Raw genomic sequence first — 22,790 nt, 5'->3', positions numbered from 1 at the left:
ATGTAATGGAAATAATATTTCAATACATACCTATTCCCCACAGGGAGAAAGGAATTCTTAAAAGAGAAGTGAAGGAATATTGGCAATACCACATACTAGTAGAAAAAGGATTTTATTTTTGAAAACAGAAAAATTAACTAAGTAATATATTTAAATACAGTGTACTAGTATTTTCATATATTTGGCTTAGAATACCTAGAATGTAGTAACTGAAGTGTCTGCATTCATCTGTTTTAAAAACATGAACATTTTTGGAAATCAGTACCAATCTGTTTTTATTTATATGTGAATAAGAATACTTTGAAGAATACAAAAATAAAGAGTACTATCAAATTCTGCAGCTTTATTGTATTCAGTGCCTACGTATGTACATACCTAGAAGTCCTTCTAAATGATTTACACCCAGAGACTGATGCAGATTTCAACAATGGTTTGATTGTAAAACTGATTTTTCCCACTTGCTTTGTATATTTTATCTGAAGTATATTCCAATCTTCTTTCACCTGTTCCCATGGCTGGCGTTTTAATACAGTGCCACTGGCTTTCAGACTGAAAACATCGCAGAATGTCAGACCAGTTTAAGGGGCCCAATGAGAAGATCATGAAAAGAGAGACATCGGATGAAAGTGTGATCTGCCAGAATTTCACACCATTCTTCCAGGTAGTCCAGTGATCACCTTATAGGATAAAACCAGTTCTGAAAGCAAAGGAGCAGCCATTATGCCTGAGTACTAACTGCTCTTTACCCCATTAGTGGCTGTGGAATTTTCTGTACTGCTACTTTTTATGGATTCCAACAAGTTTTTAATTCTTTCACTTGCAGGCTTCTTTTTCTTCTTGGCAAGAGACATACTATTTGCTACAGAAGGTAGCAGCAGGGCTGCCAGCCCCCAGGGCTGATTATTTGATGGCGAAAGGCGATCTTTATCTTCCTGATGTAAAATCCAGGCACTTTCTCTAGCCAGATCTATAAATTTTTGCAGCTGACTTTGACTTACATTTTTGCTAATGTTGAGAGAAGTTTCAAAAGGATTCTGAATGTGCAGTGGAGAAGATTCAGGTTTGTTTTGTTCCCTTCCCTACAGATAATTACAAGGAAGAAAAAGATGTATAAATATATGAAGGGCTCAGATATAAAAACTGTTTGGTTTAATAAAATGTCAAAAATGCATAAAATACCAGCATTAACTTTACAGAGTAAAGAATTTCTTCCCCAAGGGGAGTGGGTATATATGCATGTTATGAGTTAGTGTATATGTGTGTGTGTACTTCTGACTGATTTTTTCCACTGTAGTTTTATGAATATTCTTTAGAGAAAAATAAATTAGGTTTATGAGCTACGGATGATGTTGTCACTGCTCCGATGAGAGGTATCTGGGCTGAGTCAACCAATAAAAGTATTTTTAAAATAACATAACATTTACCTAACAGAATAGAGCTGGGAAAGAAAAAAATATGAAAAAGAAAAATGGCAGAAAATAAGATACAGTTATGTTTGAAACTTGCTAAAAACATACTTATTACAGTGGGAATAGAAGCACACAAAATCAGAAGCCTTAAATTAAATATAGTAATTAATGTTGCACAAGTATGAAATGAGAAAGGAAGAGAAGGAACAAAGGATTATTCATTTAAAAACACTAGACGTAGGGCCTCCCTGGTGGCGCAGTGGTTGAGAGTCCGCCTGCTGATGCAGGGGATACGGGTTCGTGCCCCGGTCTGGGAGGATCCCATATGCCACGGAGCGGCTGGGCCCGTGAGCCATGGCTGCTGAGCCTGTGCATCCGGAGCCTGTGCTCCGCAACGGGAGAGGCCACAACAGTGAGAGGCCCGCGTACCACAAAAAAAAAAAAAAAAAAAAAAAAAAAAACTAGACGTTTCCCATCTACATTCCTAAAGATCCAACTTAAATAAGGCTCTGCCAGGTAAGATACAGAAATAAAAAGAAAAGCTAGAGCTACGAGTCACACAAACATCAGTGATCCACTAGCCTATATAATCTTTTCCTCTTCCAAATAATACCACATATATGACTCAGACACTGCAAAACCAGCAGTCAGGTCTCCAATGCGAGCAGCCCCTGTTAATCCCCTAACTCCTCTCAAGCCACTGCCCAGCAGGGTCCTGCCTGACCATCGCCTCTGAACCTTAAGGGGTAAGGGTACAGAGGGGTGAAGAACTGCCTATGCTCCGTGCCCTTTTCCTTCTAGACTACAGTCCAGAGCTCTGTGCCTCTACCCTCTCCCAACCCCACACTTTCTTTCTTTTTTATTTGTTAAAAACAAGATCTCCATGAGCAGGATAAGGGTTAGGGAAGAATGAAAAAAGGAGAGGTGAAGAAACAAAAACAGAATATCTGAGTATGTGTTTTACGAAGCCAGTCTTCTAAGGGCTGTAACCAGATACCCACATGCTGAGCAGAACAGACCCGGAGCGCCATCTCAAGTATTTCCCACGTGCAAACAAGTTTTGCTCAGGGTTTACTCTGATAGATTCTCTTTAGGGAAAATGTCTGTCATTCCAGCTACTCAGATGAACCCAAATCATTATTCACTTGCCTAAGTAATTTAAACCCTAAGGGCTCAAATGGAGGGAATCATTCAAATCTACCTTTGGGACTAGGTATTCTGTTTCTTTCATAGAAACCCAAATCCAGTTTAAAGAGAACTATATGTAAAATCATGCTTTCTAAAAAACGTTCAGAATATATTCCACATTCTGAAGGACACACACACACTATTAGTAGTAAGTGACACAAAGTTACTTGGCAAAGTGACAAAGGCAGATGTTGAAAAGAGCTGGTCTCTGCTCCTCCAGACACTAGATGACTGATCTTAGCCAAGTCATGTAGCTCCACGCGGGCACCAGTTTTCTTATTACTGTCTATCACCATAGAGGTGACATGCAATGACATTTGTGACAGTGCTTTGAAAACTAAACTCGTTAAATATTAGTGCAGTAGAAGACCATGTGCCTAATAACCAAACATTGAAACAGTATTTACCTGTCGAATATTAATGGAATTTTTATTGAATGCGAAATTTCCAAAATATTCAAAAAATTCTTTCAGTAGTAATTCTGTAAGAAAATAAAACAAGGAAAATAATAAGAAAGTCTGTTTCAGTCCAAAAAGGAACAAAGAAAAAGAAAACACCTACCTAGTGTTTCTGCGTTTCCTGAAGGTTTAATTCTATTGAAGTTGCGAACAAATGTACAGTTGTGGCCTTCTATTATACACTTATCTTCTGCATCTTAAATAAACAGAAATGAAAAATATTTAAATTCTATTTCAAAGATATTCCCTACTTCAGAAATCTATAATCACATAAATCAAAGTTATAGATAAATGTGTCCTATTATTAGTCACTGTTTTTTATATATAGTATAGACGGTTAGGAGGATTAAAACTCGATTAAAGAAGATTTGAGAGCAATTTTACTTCGGTAAAATTAACTTCACATGTACTTTAGCAAACTAGAATTGTCTATCAACACTCGATGATTCCTAATATATCTTTTGAGGTCATCAGTTTTCTAGCTGAAAATGTAGACAGTTCCCATATTTCACCAACTTAAATCCTGGCACTATCTTTGATCAATAATATTTAATTTAGATTTCTAATTTCATTCTTATCACCCTTTTGTGCGTTTACTTTCAACAATTCATCCACGATACATACAAATTGAATGTTCTAAGAATTTTGAAAACCTTCCAGTAATTTCTAAGATGCAGGCCTCCAGAGTGACTGGGATTCAGTACCACACATTTAACAGCACAGTGGACTTAAACATTCACCTTTCCTAACAGTATTTACATCTTCAGAGGTAATCATTTCCCTAGTTATCAATAAATGTATAGCTACCACGAAATCCTGCAACCATTTTAACCTACCTTCTACTGTACGACATGCAGGCAAACTCTCATTCTGAAAAGTCTAATCAATGGACACCTAAAAACGGCTTTCGCCTTCCCTAACTCCAAGCTGGCGCTCCAGCCTTTCTGTTCCGTGCTCCATCGGCACTTGCTCGACTGCGCTACGACTGCATGCATGCTGTCTGCTCCCTTACCCCAGTCTGGGGCTACAGAGGCCACTGTCCAATCAAGGCAGTGATGACCTTCCCCCCCATCCAGTCCACAACATCAGAGTCCAGTGTACAGCGGGCACATAACCAAGAATCTGAATGATCGCTGATATTTGACTTTGAGTGCTTATCTATAACAGCCAGAAAGAAATTTAGAGAAAGATAAACAAGATTCCTTCAAACTTCTGTCTCCCCTTTTTTATGATTTTGGTTATTTTTTGGTTAAGACCTGAGTTACTGACTTAAGTATTCAAAAAGCATTCCAGATTCTACCATTAATTCTAGATTCTAAAATTAATTGCTATTAATTTTAGTGGCAAATTTTATGTACTCTACTATACAACTGAAGAACTTATATACAGTTCCACTTAGATCTACTTTTTATGGGACCTGGGCATATGTTTTATTATTTCAAATTATCAACAGTTTATATTTTTTGTGACACAGGCCAGTCACATATATTGATGCTCTTTTAGCTGCTATGTCCTTTTTTTCCCCCAGAAATATAATTCTAATAGAAAAATGAGATCCACATTAAAGTATTTCTACATTAAAGTATTTCTAGGAATGTGCAGTGATGAAAAACAGACTGTGTCTATGACTGCTGGTCTTCACTAAAAGAGTTTTTAACGAAGTAGTAAAACTTAAAGGACAAAAATTATCCTCTGATTTAAGATAGGGCCATTTTTGTTTTTTTCAAAATCCCCAAGGCATTCAAACCTAAGAAACAACTCAGCTGTTAAAGTCTTCCCCTTTTTTCTCTCGCCCCTGTTTTTCTGCTATTAAACTATCACCCAAACAACAGCTACACAGTCCAATATAACAGCCACTAGACACATGCGGCCATTAAAATAAAAAATTCAGTTCCTCAGTCACACTAACCATATTTCAAGTGCCTGATGGCCACAGATAACAAGTGGCTGCCCTAATGTACAACATGATCACAGAAAGTTCTACTGGACAGTGCTGCCATACAGAAAAGATTCCCAACCTACTCAGACATAAGATACGCTATTACTCTTCATTAATTCCCGTGGCAATGACTTTCTTCTTAAATGTACTGTATGAAAAACTGGCAAAAATTCTTAACTAAATACAAACTTTCTCAGCTGTGGAAAAAATAGCCATGTAAGCACCTTAATTAACTCATAATAGAGTCCTTCCCCTTAAGTGAACTTAAAAACTATATGAAAAAAATTAAGGTTATATATTTACTAAATTTGATTTTCTTGCTTCCTTTGGAAAATCTTTAGATTCTCAATGATTGGTACAGCAATTACTGTTTTTCAACATGATACATATGACAAATGAAATTCACTGAATAACATTCTCACAGACATATCCAGATTGATAAACGTACCCACATTTTTCAGGGAACTAATATTGAACTACCATAACTCATAATCTGCCAGAGAGATCACAACTGGCAAGAGTTGGTATATATTGATAGATTACTAGGGGCTGCAGTAGAGATCATCATATCTATGGGGCTATATAATTATTTAGGTTAATCTTTCTGTTCGAAAGAGCCAAAATCAACAGTGCACCAGCCACATGCATTTCTAACAAACCACCTGAAGTGGACAGGCATCTAAATAAGGGACATAACAACAGGCATCAAGTTTATATGAAAGCTGATTAATTTTTCTTTGGTAACAAATCCTTTATAATGTCCTACTTTTATAAGAAGAGTTTACTGGAATTAAACTTGAATAGCTACAATTATATAACTAACTACATTCAGCTTCGATTATAACTATTAACAACGCCAAGCCTTCTGGTACGCCACGCGTCAGTAGTAACTGAGTGAGAGAAGCCAACGGGTGACAGGTGCCTCTGCCTCACTCACTTGTGAGGCTAACTCTGTAACATTTGGGGGTGGGGTGGGGCTAACTCTTTAACATTTGGGGGTGGGGCGGGGCTAACTCTTTAACATTTGGGGGTGGGGCGGGGGTAACTCTGTAACATTTGGGGGTGGGGCTAACTCTAACATTTGGGGTGGGGTGGGGCTAACTCTAACATTTGGGGTGGGGCGGGGGTAACTCTGTAACATTTGGGGTGGGGCGGGGGTAACTCTTTAACATTTGGGGTGGGGCGGGGCTAACTCTTTAACATTTGGGGTGGGGCGGGGCTAACTGTAACATTTGGGGTGGGGTGGGGCTAACTCTTTAACATTTGGGGTGGGGCGGGGCTAACTCTGTAACATTTGGGGTGGGGCGGGGCTAACTCTGTAACATTTGGGGTGGGGTGGGGCTAACTGTAACATTTGGGGGTGGGGCGGGGCTAACTCTTTAACATTTGGGGTGGGGCGGGGCTAACTCTTTAACATTTGGGGTGGGGCGGGGCTAACTCTGTAACATTTGGGGGCGGGGCTAACTCTGTAACATTTGGGGGTGGGGCGGGGCTAACTCTGTAACATTTGGGGTGGGGCGGGGCTAACTCTGTAACATTTGGGGTGGGGTGGGGCTAACTCTAACATTTGGGGGTGGGGCGGGGCTAACTCTGTAACATTTGGGGTGGGGCGGGGCTAACTCTGTAACATTTGGGGTGGGGCGGGGCTAACTCTGTAACATTTGGGGTGGGGCGGGGCTAACTGTAACATTTGGGGTGGGGCGGGGCTAACTCTGTAACATTTGGGGGTGGGGCGGGGCTAACTGTAACATTTGGGGGTGGGGCGGGGCTAACTCTGTAACATTTGGGGTGGGGTGGGGCTAACTCTTTAACATTTGGGGTGGGGCGGGGCTAACTCTGTAACATTTGGGGTGGGGTGGGGCTAACTCTTTAACATTTGGGGTGGGGCGGGGCTAACTCTGTAACATTTGGGGTGGGGCGGGGCTAACTCTGTAACATTTGGGGTGGGGTGGGGCTAACTGTAACATTTGGGGGTGGGGTGGGGCTAACTCTTTAACATTTGGGGTGGGGCGGGGCTAACTCTGTAACATTTGGGGTGGGGTGGGGCTAACTCTGTAACATTTGGGGTGGGGTGGGGCTAACTCTTTAACATTTGGGGTGGGGCGGGGCTAACTCTGTAACATTTGGGGTGGGGCGGGGGTAACTGTAACATTTGGGGTGGGGCGGGGCTAACTCTTTAACATTTGGGGTGGGGCGGGGCTAACTCTGTAACATTTGGGGTGGGGCGGGGCTAACTCTTTAACATTTGGGGTGGGGCGGGGGTAACTCTGTAACATTTGGGGTGGGGCGGGGCTAACTCTGTAACATTTGGGGTGGGGCGGGGCTAACTCTTTAACGTTTGGGGTGGGGCGGGGGTAACTCTGTAACATTTGGGGGTGGGGCGGGGCTAACTCTTTAACATTTGGGGGCGGGGCTAACTCTGTAACATTTGGGGTGGGGCGGGGGTAACTCTGTAACATTTGGGGGTGGGGCGGGGCTAACTCTTTAACATTTGGGGGTGGGGCGGGGCTAACTCTAACATTTGGGGGTGGGGCGGGGCTAACTCTTTAACATTTGGGGTGGGGCGGGGCTAACTCTGTAACATTTGGGGGTGGGGCGGGGGTAACTCTGTAACATTTGGGGGTGGGGCGGGGGTAACTCTGTAACATTTGGGGGTGGGGCGGGGCTAACTCTTTAACGTTTGGGGTGGGGCGGGGGTAACTCTGTAACATTTGGGGGTGGGGCGGGGCTAACTCTTTAACATTTGGGGGCGGGGCTAACTCTGTAACATTTGGGGTGGGGCGGGGGTAACTCTGTAACATTTGGGGGTGGGGCGGGGCTAACTCTTTAACATTTGGGGGTGGGGCGGGGCTAACTCTAACATTTGGGGGTGGGGCGGGGCTAACTCTTTAACATTTGGGGTGGGGCGGGGCTAACTCTGTAACATTTGGGGGTGGGGCGGGGGTAACTCTGTAACATTTGGGGGTGGGGCGGGGGTAACTCTGTAACATTTGGGGGTGGGGCGGGGGTAACTCTGTAACATTTGGGGGTGGGGCGGGGGTAACTCTGTAACATTTGGGGTGGGGCGGGGCTAACTCTGTAACATTTGGGGTGGGGCGGGGCTAACTCTGTAACATTTGGGGGTGGGGCGGGGGTAACTCTGTAACATTTGGGGGTGGGGCGGGGCTAACTCTTTAACATTTGGGGTGGGGCGGGGCTAACTCTGTAACATTTGGGGGTGGGACGGGCATAACTCTAATATTTGGGGGTGGGGGGGGTAACACACTCGGGCAGTTGCCGTTTTGCTTCCTTCTAGTCCACCCAGCCAGAGTGATTTTTGAAAATGCACATCCAAGGGATTGCCTCTCAAGTACTTGGATCCAACTGTGTGAAGACTCTGATGTCATGGTTGTATCCCCCCTTGAGAGCAGCTTTAACACCTCGTAGCTCACCCGACTCCAGAATAATTCATACTTAGACGCTGTTCCTCACACATGTGCATCTGTCACGCAGACTACTTACTGTTAATCACCGTGCTCATCTACAGACGAGGCCCCCCCATCCCGCAGCGGGCTCCGGTGACACTCAGCCCCCTGGGCGGCAGCCTACATGCTGGCTCAGAGCACGCGCTCTGGGGTAAAGATGGCAAAATAAACTCGGGCGTCTACCTTTACCCTCTCCCAAAGCACCACTGAAACGACAGTAAAATGACATAAAATCTTAAAGGTGGAGAAAAGAAGAGCCAAGAGCAACCAAAATTTTTAAGATGAAGAACAGATCGACAAGCAGCAATGACTCAGGCAATCTGGAAACACTGGGTCCTAAACCAGCAGTAAAGAAAGCCAAGAAGAAACCAGATGTCCAGGCAGAGCTCCCAATGGCTCAGCAGCTGAAGCACCAGGTCCAGCCTAGACGCCTGACGATGACAGAAGCACTGAGACCCTCCCCCGACCCCAGGTCTCTTCCTGATGGAAAATGTCGCATTTACCCTGGAGACAGCAGAAGAAAGAACCTCTAGACTGGGAGATGCAAGACACAGCTGAGGGTGGGAAAATTGTTCTAAATGCAATAAATGGCATAATAAATGCCAAAGTTTCAGCATGCCAGTAGCCAGGCCTTTTTTGCCAGAAGAAAAGATCGAAAGAGTCCTTTCTGGGGAGCCTGAAGCCCCAAAGGAATGACCTGGAGATGGGGACTCTAAAGCCCCAGCGAACAGCCCGGCCGGGCCCTATATTGTGTGTCACAGCCAACAAGCTCCACTTGGGCTCAGAGACTCAGATTAGCTTTTTAGTTTCTAATTCAAACATGAGCAGAAATTCAAAGATTACCAGACACCTGAGGAAGGCCTCTAACATGAGACTAAATAAAATAAAATGAAAAACTATTTTTAAAAAACAGAGGCTAGGTAAAGAAGAATTAATTAACAGAATATTTGATGCTTCTATTTTGAGAAAAGATTTACTGAGATAACTCGTGGCAAGTTTGAGATTCAATTAATGTTAAGTACATGAAAAACTAAGCAAACAAAAATAAATAAGGACTATTAAAAACTATTAACTCCAAAAAATGTAAAAAGTTGGGCAGGAAAGGAAATTAATTTTAGTTTACTCCATGGATCAGATACGAACAGTGCTTCCATAGTCACAGTAGTGTCAAGGGTGCACAGCAAGATCACGCTAGAGCTCCAGTCACAATACGGGGACAGAAAGCGCGCGCGTGCGTGTGTGTGTGTGTGTGTGTGTGTGTGTGTGTGTGTGTGTGAGGCCCCACGGGAGGAGGAGCTACTCCTCCTCCTCTTCCATAAAGGGACGTCACAGACGGTGCTGAGCGCTGAAAAAAAAAGGAAAATCAAGAAACAGCAATCCAGGATTTTATTTTGGAAATATGGTTTAAAATATTAAACAGATCAGGTAAAAGAGTTAAAAGTGGCTGCCTACAGTGAGCGACTAAAGGAGTAGAAGGCACAGGCCCAGAGCGCAAGTTACAGTCACAAAGTCTGCAATAACCATGCACAGCTGTAACTCTGAGAGAACTGAACTTTAAAAGCCACAGTCCTTTTCATCAGACACTATCAAGGGAGTGACGGGAACCAGTGTGCACATATTTGAGATACACAGATAAGCATATACATACAGAACACATGACCAAGGACCCACATGCAGAATATGTAAAGAATTCCAGTGAATGAATTAGAAAATGACAGATAATCCAACAGAAAAATAAGCGAAAGACTTACAGAAACTTCACAAGAGATACCCAAATGGCTAATACATATATGAAAAGGTGCTCAATGTTATTAGTCACCGGGGAAAAGAAAATCAAAACAAACCGTGATGCCACGACACGTGCAATTAGAAGAACTACCGTAAAAAAAAGATAATCCCAGGTGTTGGCAAAGACCAACAGCATTTACAACTTGTATATTGGGCCTGCGGGGGTTCACACTTTGGAAAACTGTTTGGCAGTGTCTCTACCAAAGCTCAATATACCTGAAGCCTGAGACTCAGAAACTCTATTCCTCAGATACACTGGACAGAAATGAGTACCTGTGTTCAGTTCTCACCAAAAGAAATGTGCCAGAACAGTCACACTAGCACTACAGTTCCAGACTACAAATTACCCAAATGTCCACCAAAAACAGAATTTAAAAAAACTTTTGGAATATTCATATAACAGAATACTACATAGCAATGGAAATGAATGGTCCACAAATGCACTAATAAGATGAATGAATCTCCTAAACACAATGTTGAGGGGAAAAGCCAGACACAGAAGAATACGTACTCTGTGACAGCTTTTACATAAGAGACACGAACAGGTAAGATTCATCTACGCCGCCAGAAGAGACTGGGCTGGGGGAAGGTGTACAGTGACCAGAAAGGAGCGCAGCTGGTACTTCTAGGTGCTTTATCCAATCTGGGTGGCGGTTACAGAGGTGTGCTCAGTTTGCGAAAATCTATACACACACATACACACACACACACACACACACACACATATATATATATGCACTTTGATGTGTATAATATTTCAGTTGAAAAACAAAAGTATAAGCTCTGAAAAGTGCTTGCATTTGAATTCTGGCTCTAGCATGTTCTAACTATGTGAACTTAGGAAACTGAGATGATGCATAAAATTTTTTAGCCAAGTGCCTGGCACTCAGTAAATTGTTACTGGGTCACAGAAAGCTAGCAAATAAAGCTCTCTTCTGGGGCTTCCCTGGTGGCACAGTGGTTGAGAGTCCGCCTGCCGATGCAGGGGACACAGGTTCATACCCTGGTCTGGGAAGATCCCACATGCCGCGGAGTGGCTGGGCCCGTGAGCCACGGCTGCTGAGCCTGCGCGTCCGGAGCCTGTGCTCCGCAACGGGAGAGGCCACAATAGTGAGAGGCCCGCGTACCAGCCATCCATCCACCCATCAATCAATCAATCAATCAATCAATAAAATCTCTCTTCTGTGCTGGGGTCTCCGCATCAAATTTGCTGAAAACACTACCCAGTCGTTTCTTCCTCAAACCTTTAATTCGTCACAGGAAAGAAAAGCAGGAATCCTAAACAAATGAACTCTAATCAAACAACTGATTATAAGAGTAAGATGCTATATTAAAAGCATTAAACACAGAAGTAAATATAACAAAGGTAGCAAAGGCAAAAAAAGGGCAGAAAACGCAAGAAAATAAGACACATGGGGGAAAGTAGTAGCGACTAAGAAAAGATAAAGAAACAAAAATTCAAGAATAACCAAAATACGCAAGTTGCCATCATGCTCAGTACAAAACAACCTTTAACTTTAAAATGTTCATCCAACCATTTCAATCTATTTACTGAACTTCTCTAAGCCAGGAGCAGAAAATGCAGAGACGAATCAGACAGCCTGTCCTAGAAAAGCTTGGCCAAGGCAGGCAGGTAAAAGAACGACAACAATCTACCCGCTGTTACCATCCAGGTGCGCTCCAGGTGCTTGGGAGCCGACAAGGCACTGCCTCCTGGGAGGGAGGGGGGGAGAGAGAAGCCAGGAAAGAGCTAACAAGCGAATCTTTGGACCGGGCATGTCCTCTCTGCCTTGATGATGAGGAGGTCCTCCAGGCAAGAAGAGAAGGCAGGAGGAAAAGGCCGCCTCAGGCGAAGGCACAGAGATGTGCAGAAGTACAGAAGGGCTGCAGCTCCCGATCTGCACACAAGAGGGAAGGTACAAGAAGAGGAGGAAAACGAAGACCACGAAGGACCCGAAACATAAGGATAAGAAGTTTGGACTTCAACTTCTGGATTTCAAACAGCGGTTGACAAAGTCCTAGAAGTGCTAACAGGCGTTCCAGAAATTGACGCTGCCTTCTACTAACAAACAAACAAGCAGACAGGCAAGCAGGCAGGCAAGCAGGCAGGCAATCGAGTAAACGGGGTCTTACTGTCTTCTTTGTGAAACAACACAAATGACAGGCTCTACCTGAATATCAAATGAGAGGTGCAGTTTAGAAGAAAAGGACTGTAACAGGACACAAGTCCCTCAGCTGCATAATTATGGAGTGCCCAAGATGGCTTTGATTATTTCACGATTTAACATTGTTTTTATTCTTAGCCATATACTGTTGAATGTACATCAGTATGGGACCACTGGTTAAAATCAGAAAGTATAAAAAACATGGATTCTGAAAAATACTTAAATGAGTAGGAAAAAAATATTTTGACAAATTCTCCTCAAAATCATCTTCACCACATCCTTCATATGCATTCATCCATAAAAAATTCTTTTACAAGTTCAAGATTTCACTAGAACTTTAAAAACCAAAGATAAAAAAGTACCAACAATTATATCAAATTCGCTTTACATTTATTGGCAATTCACACCTATAATGTGCTATGTGGAAAGAAGCAACTGAAATGGCCCCAAAATTTCTCTGACCATGTTTAAAAACTAACATGAAGAATTTTCAACAACTAATTTGGTATTTTTAAGTAGAAAATGAAGGAATTCCCAAGCTAGTTTTGTCCGTTTTGATGCCGTAAGATGTGCATAAATTTAAATTTGGTTTAAAATAGATTTGGAATAAAAACTCAACATGTCATTTTTAATTCGTTCACAAATCATATTCTTTTCCTGAAACAATTAGTGGAAATTAAAAAAAAGATACTAGGAAATTACTGAAGGATTTGAAGAGAGAGAATACTACAAGTAGACATGAATTTCCAAAAATCACTGTTAAGAATGGAGCAGTGGGAAGGAGAGAAGCAGTATAAACCTCCCGGGGCAGGGGTGCGAGGGGCCTGAGCGTGGCAGGGTGGCAGCACTTGTTAGACTGGAAGAGAACAATCACGATGTTAGCAGCAGTCAGCCCCCAACATAAACCTGCCTCAATTCCTCCTTTTTTTCAGCTTCTACTCTTTCTTATCTTAGCTTCTGAACTCCAAAATTCCATATTTCCCCAAAATGGTTTCTAGGAGAGCAGTCATAAGCATCAGGGCACACAGCACGGATTGAACAGGAAGTGCTATTTCCCGGTTGCTTAGTGGTGAGATCTACCCATGTTTTCTGTTTGTTTCTTACCTCTTTACTAGATTGAGTTACCTGAGAACATCGTCTGTGCCAAAAATCTCACCTGACACATAGTAAGTGACCAACAGATCTTTAGTGAATGAATGACACCAAACGATAAGATGAGCACCGGCACGGACGATGCCCTTTATTCCAACCTCAAAGATGAGACACAGGCTCACAACTCCACCTCCCTGAAAACTTGCTACTTTCCATTAACCTGCCACATGGAGCTTTTTTTAAAGCTTACTTTCAAGCTGTACCATCACTTACAGTGTACACAGGAAAGAAGAGATTACTTCTAATTTGAATAATAAGGAAAAGTGGCATGGAAGAGAACTTAAAAGAATTTAGAGAAGAAAAGGCACATTCTAGGAAGAAAAACACACAGCATAAATGAAAGAGCTAAGAGGAAATGTTATGAAATGTTACGTTATGTTCCCTTCATGGAAGGGAACACATGAAGAGAAATGGTAGGAGAAGAGGTTGGAAAAATTGGATATGGCTACAGGTGAAAATCTTAAACACCAAGCTAAGTCAGCTGCTTGAGGTTTATTCTATAGGGAATAAAATTCCTTTAAGGTGATTTTAAACAGGGACGATGCAGGGATGTCCTTTAAAATAATTATTTGGCAGCAATATATAGGAGGGGAAGAAGATGGGAGTGCATATACACTTTGAGTAAATCCCTGAATTATCTTCCTTTTAGAATTTAGGACTGTAATACTTTAGTATCTTATCCAGCAGTCTATCAAAATTTCAATTTATTTAAAATATAAATTAAATAGTATACTAATTTTAAAACCATTTACCTATGATTCCTTATAAGCTTTAACCAAAAAAAAAAAAGTTAGGATCTCTCTAAAGCAATTATGATCCAATAAAGATGCTAAAACAAAAAAACCAAAACAACATCATGAAACAGTTTTTAGCATCTCTAAGAGAAATCTGGAAATAGCTTCAGACTTGGAAAGCCATCTCTGAAGCTGGGATCCTATCAGAAGCTGCATCTGGGATATATTTTTTTCCAAGGTCATTCCAAGCTTGGTAAACCAAGGGAGAGGTTCCAACTGGCTCAGGAGGCTGTAAACAACATTGCCAACTGACACAAGACAGAACTCTCAAAAAATTCTAAAGGCCTCAGCTTCACAAATCATCTGCTCTCATGACCCCTGGTGGACATTAAGAAAATTAAAAGCTCTTAAATTTTAGAATCATAAGGCTTTGAAAATACATGACCACCAAACACACACACATGGTTTTGATAACACATGGTAATTCTATCCATTCAAACGTCAGAGAGAAAATAGATGCTTCTAGTCTCACCTGCAAGGGTTTTTAGGTAGTCTAGTGTTGGAAGAATAGGGGGTGATCTCCTCTGGAGAAAAAAGATGACCATCACAGTAAGGGAGAAATTTGTAATCCAAGCACCAGGAATACTACTCGTTAACGAATGTGCTCGAGCCCAGCATCGGATACTGAACACCAAGGCTCTCACTCGGGAGTCCAGGGCACCATATATATAAAGGAGTTCAGAACTCTTCAAGGCAATCCTTCAAAAGAGAAAAATAACAGGAATTTTCAAACCCCCAAATTATGATCCTAGAGTAGAATAAAACACATACCTGGGGACATATCTAAATATCTTACTCTATCTGAACATATTCAGAATAACAAGAGCAGATCATCAAAAGCATTATGTATTTGCAATATAAAATTTAACATGAATGGTTATACTTTCATTACCCTTAAAACATTCTTTTAACTGCTGACAACCACGATGCAGTTCTAAAAGCTTTAAATTTTTAAATCAAAGTTCCTAAACATGACCTAATAAGTGAAATACTATCTAAGCACCCTTTATTAACTATCAGTAAAGACACCAGCACATCTGTAAATAAGACACTTCACACTTCAGTTGCACACCTGGATTATCTAGTCCTTTTTTTTTTTTGAGCTATCAGTTCATGTGTTTATTTGTTGCACCCATTGCTTTTCCAGTGTTTTTAGGGGGCATTTAAGAACCCCTATAGTAAATTGTCCAGGTATGAGTCTAGAAATTTAGATCAGAGAAGATATAGACAAAATGAACAAAGTCAGCACCAGAACGTATTCGGGCTGTAGGCATTCCAGCCCGATGGTTCTGCAGATTAATTAAAATTTGAGCTGCAAGTTTATTTCTGATCTTCCTATCAGAAGTAGCTAGAAACGAAATGCGGTCATTTGTAGGATTTACACAGGCCACAAGGAGAAACATGATAATTCTTCCAGGGTAAAGATTTCCTGATAACTGAATTTCAAAAACAATTTGATCTCATTGTAGATTATAGGTGAAACAACCTTATACTTTATCATCGACATCAGGACGCTTTAGAATGGGAAATGGGGGTTATCTAGTCCTTTGACAGACAAGGAAAACATTCTACTTATTGTATCAAGCAAGTATAAATGTCTTAAAATCCAGCCAAAATCACTTAAGTTTAATATTTATAAAAACCACAATCCATGAAGATAAAACGTCTATTAAGAAATCCATCTTCAGAGCCTGTTTTCAGTAAGTTTTCTAGTCATAATGTTACAGTGCAAAGAATTATAAAAATTATTTTAAAATTTATCGCCTACTGATCAAGACATGTTTTTTAATTACTCAAAGAGCTGAGAGAGGGCACAGCATCATTTCACAGTATCAACTCCAAACTGTCTACTAAGTACCACCATGGATGGCATTTACTTCCTGAGTTTAAGGAAAAGAGGAGAAATGTCAAATTAGAAATTCATGGTGATTAAATGTCTTATCCATGTAAATGAAGGTAAATTAAGCTGAAAAATAAATATCAAATAGTGCAAGGTATCTGATATAATAAAACAATGAGAGTATAAAAACCTGAAGCATATTAAAACAAAATTTTTAAAACTATACCAACAAGACCATGAAAATAACACTATTACAAAGATAAATGTCCTTTTAGAGACACAGATGTAGAGAACAAACATATGGACACCAAGGGGGGAAAACCGTGGGGGGGTGGGGATGGTGGTGGGATGAATTGTGCGACTGGGATTGACATGTATACACTGATGTGTATAAAATTGATGACTAATAAGAACCTGCTGTATAAACAAACAAACAAACAAAAAACAACTAATACTAAACTTTCTATGGGTTATTTGTATGGAAATATGTTAATATAAATGTTTCAGACATTACATGAAATTTCTAACAATCTTATATGTTCTGGTATAATGTTATGTCATAATTCTAGTTATTACTTTAAAATGTATATCTCAGAAATAACTAAATTTCCTTGTCAATTGCATTATTATGAACTTTCATCAAATCTTTAACTGTGGTCATTTTTAAGTCTTTTGTCATTTACGGACAGTTCTGGGTGTACTCTGATGCTTTTGCAAATATGTTCCCATAAAAGGGTTTCATCTTTAAGGAATTCATGGAAAAGACTCTGACAAGTACAGGTTTCTGATAACTGACTATACTGCTGAACTGAATGAATAAGCATTTTCAGAACTCTAATGGAAAACTGATGAATTCATAAAAGTGCTAACAAAAGATCAAGATAAAAAAAATTAATTACATGGGACTGAGTGAACTGATGAGGATGATTATAATTTTTGTGACTTTCTGTTTGAATAAAAAAAAAACAATCCCACAAGGACTCAAAGGCAAAAAATATACCAATCAATTTTCACTGCAAAGTAAAGGAGCTGTTACAGTGGAGGATTACTGGACTGAATGTCAATATTATGACACAGTATGAGTGTGTTTCGTGTGTGGTAATTGCAATCATTGTTGCTTTTGTTGGGGTCATCCATTTACAATGCTTGGTGTCAGTCTATGTATCTCTTGTAAAAATAAAATACAGTGTGTATGTGTGAAAAAAAATTTCAATAGTTTAAAAACTATTCTGATTGTGTGGATTTATATAAAGGTGTTTCTCGCTAAAAAAAAAAAAAAATTAATGATGTAATCTTTCACCTCTAAAAAAAGGTCATTTTATTCTATTTACATACTATAAAGAAAATATAGTAATGATAGAAATACAGTATATATTTTTATTATTCAAAAGTACTTAGCACTGACTTGTTAGTGAACACTTGAGTTTAATCAAAACTGCTCTAGATTGGATTTTCTGAATCTATTTTTGTAGTTCTGATTATGTATCTAGCAGATAGTACAGTGAAACCAAACGCATGCAATGAGCATACTAGAGTATAAAGAAACAAACTCCTCAGCTGAGACGTCTTCCCTACTGAGAACCAAAGAAAAGTCGTCAGAGTATAAAAGAACTTGTCATTCTCATCCCATGTGTTTTAAAGCAAACAGGTTGATAATAAAATGAAAACATGCTGAAGAAAAACTACGCAGTCTCATTAGGCTGCTCAGACCACCGTCTGACTTAAGCAAATGCTACCTTTGTTTGGACACACAGTCGACTGCATCTGGAAGCAGCTGAGAGCACAAACCCAAGGTACTGCTTTATTTTCCAAGTGCGCTAGAAGGCTATATACTTCGGAATTTCTGAGTTGTTATCAGGCTACGTAAGTACGAACAATGAAACACAAGTCTTCTCAGAAGATGTTAGTTAGGCATGTTAACATTTTAATAATTGAAAACTCTACTTTTCAATTCAAGTGTTCAAATTTAAAAAAATATATTATTAAAGCATATAAAAGAGTCGAAAGCCATTGTTTCTGTACAAGAAAAACTATGCTAATACCTTATAACATTCACATTTAAGGTAATAAATAAGAGACCATACCTATTGTTAGTAGTCAAATCACACTGAAATCCAGAGGCCTGGTGTGAGAACCTGACAAGGGGACACCGAGCATTTAGTATTTTCTGTACTCCCACACAGCCCGGGCCAAAGTGGTCAAGGCATTCTCCTATCACAGACAGGATCTTCTGTGTTGCAATTCTTTCTGAAGGGACATTTTTCACTTGAAATTCCATCAGAAAATTTCCTGAGGCCTGAATAATAAAAACATTTGTAAATAGGAGCTTTTCATAAAAAAGGAATTTCTTAAAAAAACTTTTCTAAAAGGATGCTCTAAGTCATTTCTGGCCAAAACACACACACACACACACACACACACACACACACACACCAACAAAAGCCAAAACAAACAAACAAAATCAATAACCACACAAACACATACACAAAAAATTCTTCATGCAATCACAGCCAAAAGCAGACCAAAAATCTTCAGCTGTCAAAATAGACAACCTACAGACTAGGAGAAAATATTTGCAAACGATGTGACCGACAAGGGCTTAATTTCCAATATATACAAACAGCTCATACAACTCAATAACAAAAAAGCAAACAACCCAATCAAAAAATGGGCAGAAGACCTAAATAGACGTTTCTCCAAAGACATACAGATGGCCAAGAAGCACATGAAAAGATGCTCAACATCCCTAATCATTAGAGAAATGCAAATCAAAACTACAATGAGGTATCACCTCACCCCCATCAGAATGGCCATCATTAAAAAGTCGACAAATAATAAATGCTGGAGAGGGTGTGTAGAAAAGGGAACCATCCTACTCTGTTGGTGGGAATGGAAACTGATACAGCCACTATGGAGAACAGTATGGAGGTTCCTTAAAAAACTAAAAATAGAACTACTATACAACCCAGCAATCCCACTACTGGGCATATACCCTGAGAAAACCATAATTCAAAAAGAGTCATGTACCACAATGTTCACTGCAGCACTATTTACAATAGCCAGGACATGGAAGCAACCTAAGTGTCCATCGACAGATGAATGGATAAAGACAATGTGACACACCCACACACACACACAATGGAATACTACTCAGCCATTAAAAAGAACAAAATAATGCTATCTGCAGCAACACGGATGGACCCAGAGATTATCATACTAAGTGAAGTCAGAAAGAGAAAGACAAATAGGTGAAACCTCTTGTGTGTGGAATCTAAAATATGATACAAATGAACTTATTTATAAAACAGAAACAGACTCAGAAGACATAGAAGACCAACTTATGGTTACCCAAGGGGGTGGGGGAGGGATAAATTAGGAGTTTACGATTAGCAGATACAAACTATTGTTACTATATATAAAATAAACAACAAGGTCCTACTGTATAGCACAGGGAACTGTATTAAATATCCTGTGACAAACCATAATGGAAAAGAATATGAAAAAGAATATATGTATGTATAACTGAATCACTTTGCTGGACACCAGAAATCAATACAACATTGTAAACCAACTATACTTCAATGAAAATACTTTCAAAAAATCTTCAGTTTTCTTTTGCTTCTCTATAGAGTATAAAATACTAACCTGCAAAATCATTGGCTTTTTATAATTAACTTACATACCACAGTATATATCATAAAGTAATACTATAGTAGAACCATAGATTCTATAAATTCTGTGAACATACATGTGCCCTTTCCAAGTTAGCCTTTCCATTTTAATAAGATCTGTAAACCCACAGTAGTTATAACAGGAAATATATGCACGAGGACAGTAGATCAATAGAAGGAAACAGTACAAGCAGACCTAACTACATAAATTTAATAGTTAATAAAATGAACTCTGCAAATTACTGCGGGAAAATTGCTATTGAAACAATGAGCCAAGTGGCCATTAAAACAGTAAACTAGACTCGAGTCCAAAACCAAAGTGAATTCAACACAGACCAAAGACTTAAACATAAAAGGTTTTCATCTATAAAGTACCAGAACACAATGGGTGAAAGTTTCTACAGTCTTAGAGTGAAGGATTCTCTAAGCATGACACAAAATTCCAGAACACACAAAAGGATACGGATGAATAAAAATTAAAACCATCTTCAGGCCAAGCATATATTCATTACTAGATAAAAGACAAATGAAGACAATAATACATGTCATATAAAGGGCTAACTTCCCTAATTTATGAAGGGTTTGTACAAATGGAAGGGAGGAAAGCCCACCCAATTCTAAAAATGGCCAAAAACACTTGAATAAGAAACTAACATAAGAAATAAAAATGAGTAAGAAACATAGAAAGAGATGTTCTTGTTGTCCAGAAACTAAGAGGAAATTAAAACAGCAATGAGATTTTTCATTTATCAGTCTGGCAAAGACAAAAAGGGTGACAGGACCAGCGCTGGTGGGTGCGGGGAAACACATACATCCCGTCAGCGGGAGTGTACACCGGGACATACTTTTGGGACAACTTTAGTATTGAAAGAGCAAAATTTTAAATACATATCAATAAGATTTTGATTAGCTATTAAAATCCTAGGAAATAACCCCAAAGGAATGCTCATACAGATGAGCTGACTTGGAAAGCTGTTCCCTCATTGCAGCGTTATTTGTGTGGCAGATACTTTTTAAGAGCTCTGTCTAGGGCTTCCCTGGTGGCGCAGTGGTTGAGAGTCCGCCTGCTGATGCAGGGGACACGGGTTCGTGCCCTGGTCTGGGAAGATCCCACATGCCGCGGAGCGGCTGGGCCCGTGAGCCATGGCCGCTGGGCCTGCACGTCCGGAGCCTGTGTTCTGCAACGGGAGAGGCCACAACAGTGAGAGGCCCGCATAATGAAAAAAAAAAAAAAAAAAAAAAGAGCTCTGTCTAGCTTAATAAAGCCTCCTAGCCCTCTTTGAGAACTCAGTCCCCCTGAAAGGATCAAGGCCCTGACAACACATGTGGACCTGGCAGGGCGGCTGATGTGAGCACTGTAGGGGCACACCCTCATCCAGCCAGCCGTCTCCACCAGGAACTGAGGCTGAGGCTCTGAGGCAACCACGTGGTTGAAATATAACTCAGAAGCTTTGGGGCAGGCACAGTCTACACCACGAGGATGAAAATGTAAAGAAAATCGAAGCAGGTGGGGAGAGGGCAGTGAAGGGAAGGAAGATATTAAGTAAAGCAAATACGTGGAGAAGAAACAGAACCCTTCGTGGACTCTTGATTGGTTATACTTCCTAGTGCTGTCCTTTCCTAAGACTCACCCACATTCCTGACCCTGGGTTCTGGGATGCTCCCTCTACTTCTTTTGTTTGCTTGTTTAAGCTGCTTTGGGTTGGTTTCTGTTATGCACAACCTAAGAATATTACCTAATGTAGTTGGCAATAAAGTGGGGAAAAAAAGACACCATCCCCTAACTGTCTAACAAATAAAGCACTGGTTAAGTAAATCATGGTACATTCGTTCAACAGAACATTCTGCATCCATTGAAAAGGATGCAGTAGACTGAACTGCTGAGACACTATTAAGTGGGGGAAAAAAATCACGTTAAAATCTGTATAGGTTATATTATAACCTCTTCCTAACTGCCCTCAACTCAGGCTGAAGAATACAACAAGCCCAGAGAACCACAAACCAAGGGGGAGTGCTGGGACACACAGAGCACCAAGAGGTAAGAGGGAGAGGCTCACACCTGCAGACAGTGGTCAGGAAGCTGCTTTATGGAGGGTGAGTTCAAAAGTGCTCCTGGTTTTTTAAAATCTATTCTTATTTATTTAAAAATAAAAAAGAAATAAAAGTGCTCCTGTTTTTCATGTTTCATTTTTAAATGTTTCTATTAGCAAAGCTATTATAATCTTAAACAAGCATATATTTCAGAGTATATGTTTATAACAACACTGCATAAGTTAAACCTACATACGAAATAATGTTAAATTGTTTAGTGAGACTGGAGCACTGTCTTTTAAAATATCTTTTCCTAACAGCTCTCTATTTCAGAAATCTAAGATCCAACTAAGTTTCCAACTCCTTCCTCTGCTTCCAACAGAAAAAAATGTATTTCTTACTGTCTAGCAATCCTCTCAAACACTCCATGAGCTGGCATTATAGCACTATCCCAATTTTATGGCTAGGAAAATCGAGGCAGAGAGAAGGTAAATAACTTTCCCAGGGTCACACAGCTGGTAAGTAAAAGAACTACTATTCTGCACTCCCGAGCCCAAGCTTTCACCATTACAACACATTATAATGCACTTTAATTATTCGGCAAGGTCTTTTATTTAATATAAAAATAGCCTAACATAATTTAAGTGTCCCTGCCAGGAATTTAATACAATTTCAAGTACATGTTAGTCTTAATCAGACTGATCCGTTTCACTTTCATGTGTTTCGTATTTCTTGGCCAGTTTCAACTACGTAATTACATGCTGAGCAGATAAAGTATGGCGGGCACTGTGTGGGATGACAAAATGAACAGACACGGATCCTGCCCTGCCCACGCTTAGGATACAGTGAGAGACACAGATCAACCACGAACTAAATGTTAACACAGAAGGG

At 40.2% G+C, this 22,790-nt stretch overlaps 1 protein-coding gene across 1 annotated transcript in view; it reads right to left on the bottom strand.

The window, feature by feature from the left end:
• Positions 1–224: 224 nt before the first annotated feature.
• Positions 225–22,790, bottom strand: part of MTPAP (mitochondrial poly(A) polymerase) — a gene marked incomplete at its 5' end in the record, with an annotated part of 32,418 nt that continues 9,852 nt past the window's right edge. The window contains 5 exons of the mRNA XM_079699270.1: positions 225–1,079; positions 3,005–3,078; positions 3,159–3,251; positions 14,830–15,056; positions 18,282–18,493. Of these exons, the coding sequence (XP_079555396.1) occupies positions 732–1,079; positions 3,005–3,078; positions 3,159–3,251; positions 14,830–15,056; positions 18,282–18,493 (954 nt within the window). The 3' untranslated portion in view covers positions 225–731. The remainder of the gene's footprint in view (positions 1,080–3,004; positions 3,079–3,158; positions 3,252–14,829; positions 15,057–18,281; positions 18,494–22,790) is intronic.

The sequence above is a fragment of the Hyperoodon ampullatus genome (genome assembly GCF_949752795.1).
Source record: "Hyperoodon ampullatus genome assembly, chromosome: 3".
Classification (NCBI taxonomy): Eukaryota; Metazoa; Chordata; class Mammalia; order Artiodactyla; family Ziphiidae; genus Hyperoodon; species Hyperoodon ampullatus.
The sequence above is the reverse complement of the archived record's forward strand: the minus strand, read 5'-3'. Positions and strand labels throughout refer to the sequence as shown.